This window comes from Carlito syrichta, unplaced genomic scaffold (genome assembly GCF_000164805.1).
Source record: "Carlito syrichta isolate Samal-C Ts95f unplaced genomic scaffold, Tarsius_syrichta-2.0.1 Scaffold123517, whole genome shotgun sequence".
In the NCBI taxonomy this organism is placed as follows: Eukaryota; Metazoa; Chordata; class Mammalia; order Primates; family Tarsiidae; genus Carlito; species Carlito syrichta.
In genome coordinates this window covers 11,453-14,930 of record NW_007067613.1, presented here as the reverse complement: position 1 = coordinate 14,930, position 3,478 = coordinate 11,453, and the positions used below count along the sequence as shown (strand labels likewise).

At 58.6% G+C, this 3,478-nt stretch overlaps 1 protein-coding gene across 2 annotated transcripts in view; it reads left to right on the top strand.

The window, feature by feature from the left end:
* Window positions 1-3,474, top strand: part of TBC1D5 (TBC1 domain family member 5) — a 317,366-nt gene extending 313,892 nt beyond the window's left edge. For both annotated transcript variants that reach the window (XM_021707719.1, XM_008048448.1), the window contains 3 exons: window positions 789-868; window positions 1,424-1,567; window positions 3,184-3,474. In XM_021707719.1, the coding sequence (XP_021563394.1) occupies window positions 789-868; window positions 1,424-1,567; window positions 3,184-3,474 (515 nt within the window). The remainder of the gene's footprint in view (window positions 1-788; window positions 869-1,423; window positions 1,568-3,183) is intronic.
* The last annotated feature ends 4 nt before the right edge of the window (window positions 3,475-3,478 follow it).

Genomic DNA, 3,478 nt, shown 5'->3' with positions numbered 1-3,478 from the left:
GGGCAGGCTTGTTGAAGCTCAGACTCGCAGCAGCGTGTTTTAAAATGTCTTTAATTGGGCCTCCCCCACCCCGCCCCTTCACATCACCCCACAGGTCCCCAGGGGTGGGTGTTCGCACCCACTCGGCTCCCCCAGCAATCCCGCCACCGGGAGCCAAGGGGTCTTGATGGGCACGAGCCTTCCACAGGCATGGAGGCCAAGCACCACACATGGCAATGCCCAGCCTGGAGACTGGAAGCCGGCGTGGCAGGGCCTCAGATTGGGCCCTCAGTCCCTGGAGAAGGGACTTCTTGACGAGGGGACAAGGTGTGCCGACCCGGCATGGCTGTCTCCAATGGCCTGCATGCCACGTGCTTGGCTTCCCGGCCTCTCCACCTGACGCTGCGTTGAGATGGCAGCCTGTTTTCCTGGTGCACACCCGCCACTAATTCAGGCCCCTGGATGGGCAGGGCTTCAGAGAGAAGTACGCCCACACCACTGAGCTATGCCAAGTGGATAACCCAGGGCTGGGGGCTTCCTCTAGACCGATGAGGCGTGGCTGATGGCCACGCCACAGCCAGCAGAGAGGCGAGGACACACTGTCGCCACAAGCACGTTCATGCCAGGCTGCAGGGACGGCTGGTGGCCAGGCCCAGTGCTGCCCCTGCCGTGCTTTGCAGCGCATCCTTGGTGGGACAGTCGCTGGGAAATTTGGCGGGAAAACCCTGACGCGTGTCTGAGTTACGGCGTGGCCACAGAGAAGTCCGGTTCAGAGCACTCATTGTGAAATGCCATTCTTCTATTTTCAGTAAATATTCAAGATGTGATACTGCAGGAAAACTTGGAAAAAGAAGATCAGATTCTGGTTTCACTGGCGGGATTAAAGCAGGTATGTCCGTCACTCTGACGCTGTTTCCAGTATGCACTGGCATCCCACTTGATGCCTGCCGTGGGGAGGCGCCAGGGTATGGAGCACCGTGGTGTGGGGCCCGTGTCCCGTGCCCCTCCTCCCCTCGGCGTCCGGAGCCCACCCCTTCTCCAGTCACGGCCCACTACCTGCAGCCCAGGTTGCTCTCCGAGTCCCCATGCCCCTCGTCCTCCCAAGACTGCTCTCTGTGCCAGCCCAGCACTGTGTGCTGTGGGCCAGCACCGGGCCCTGTCACTGCCCGAGAGCTCAGGTCCACTCGCACCCACAGCCACAGCAGACCATGGACCCTACGGGCGCAGCCACGCCCACAGCAGGCCAGGCAGCCACAGACCCTCCAAGGTGTCAGCAGCTTTGGTGAACTTGGGTTTCGCCCATTGTTTACTTTTATGGTAAAACGTTAACATCCTTGCCATTAAGAAATGGTCGCTGACAAGCTAGTTTAGATGTATGAGAGATTTAGCTACATCTGAAAAGAAACTCGTCTTTTTCATGTCTTGTCTTCTTCTTTGAAAATAGATCAAAGACATTCTGAAAGGCTCCCTGCGTTTCAACCAGAGCCAGCTGGAGGCTGAAGAGAACGAGCAGATCACCATCGCAGACAACCACTACTGCTCCAGCGGCCAGGGCCAGGGTGACCAGATGGCCGTGGCCTCCACACAGGTACAGGAGCTCCGTGGCCGTGCCCCTCTGCCCCCTGAGTTCTCCAAGGTCATGTGTGACGGAAACCCCACCCAGCTGACTTCCAGTTGCATGTGTGAAGTTCGGCCATGCAGACTGCGCACTGGGGTGCCCGGGGTGCTGTGCACAGTGATGAGAGGAGACCATGTCTCCAGGCTGTGCCTCGCGACCTCACGCTCTGTGCTGCCTTTGCCTGGCGTCGGGAAGAACCTCTGCCTCCTTCCTGGTCGGCTGCTGCCAGCCGATGCCTCTGATCCCCCCAGCACAGGGTGTCCTGCCCCTGCTGTCCCAGGGTGCCCCGAGTGGGGCTTCTGTGGTGAGGAGCTTGTTAGCCCAGATGACTTCCTGCCCACACGGGCAGGACTTGGTGCCAGCGGCTCCCTCCACGGCAGGGGTAGCAGACTGCAAGGCCAGAGAGCAGTGTCAGGATTTGCAGGCCACATGTGGACATCTCTGTCATGTGCTCTTTGATTTTTTTTCTTTGTTTTTGTTTTTTTTAATGGGCTTTAAAAACTGATAAATCCTCCTCAGCCAAGGGCCAGACCAAAACAGGCCCAGGCTGAATGTGACCATGGCTGCCCGATGCCTGCTCTCAGGTATCATTGTGTGTCATTTGTTCTAATTGTAGAATTTTCCAGCTTCAGCTAGCTTCTTCCGCCTTAGCCTTCCAAGTAGCTGGAACTACAGGCATGCACCACCACACCTGGCTGATTTTTTGCTTTATTGTAAAGATGAGCTCTCGCGATGTTGCCCAGACTGCTCTCGAACCCGTTGGCTCAGGCAGTCCTCTCACCTCGGCCTCCCAAAGTGCTGGGATTGCAGGCACGAGCCACTACATCTGGTGTGGCATGTTTTCAGATTTAAGGGCACACTTCGGGAAGAGAGGACTCTGGGTAACTTCCTTGTGAGGCTGTGTGGAATTTTCACGGAGCACTTTGACTCGGCTTTTTAGCCCGCGAGCTCAACACCGATATTGCCGGCTTAATCTCAATAGTTTCTCTACGTTCTCCTTCCCTGCACAGAGGGCTTATTTTTTTAAATATCATTTATTTATTTAGATTTGATCAATAAGCAATTTGATTTAAAACTTTAGCATGATATTTTTAGTTGAAAGTGCAAGCTTACTACAGAAGAAGACATTTCAACAACTCTAATGAATCTGCTAAATTTAAAACCCCCCATCTCACCCCCTCCAGGCCCCAGACACGGCCTGCAGACAGCCTGGGCCAAGCCCGTCTGGAGGCCCAAGGACTCGGGACACATCCAGTGGGGACTGGGAGTCGCTTTCCTTAGACTCCAGACCCTGCCCCGCCCACCGGTGGTGGGGGATGGGCGCGGGGCTGGGGCAGCTGTGGGTGCCACGTGGGCGTGGCCCCGCAGGCGAGGCGTGCTCCCTGCCAGGTGGGCGATGAGCGTCCCTGTCACACTGTGGCTTTGCTGGCCCAGAACCTCTGCTGTGTTCACGGGTGTCCGCGTCTTTAGGTCAGACAGTGAGAAGCCCTTACTGCCGCTCGAGCGGGAGGCGCAGGCAGGCTCCGGCCGCCGGGCGCACAGCCCCAGCTCCCACGGCCCTTTCCCCGTGCTTCCCACGCCCGCAGGCCTCTTCGGAAGCACCCGGGCGCGATGGAGCCGGCCCAGAGGGCTTCATCCTGGTTCCCAAGGAAGACGACAGGGGCGAGGCCGGGGGCCCCTTCCCAGGCCGGGCCCAGGCTCTGCGCACCCTCAGGGGCATGTCTGGGCGGGGCCCGCCGCCCACCTGCTCCCCGCTGGTGTTCTCGGACCCGCTGACGGGACCCGCCTCCGCCTCCTCCAGCAACCCCAGCTCCAGCCCGGACGACGACAGCAGCAAGGACTCCGGCTTCACCATCGTGAGCCCCCTGGACATCTGACCGC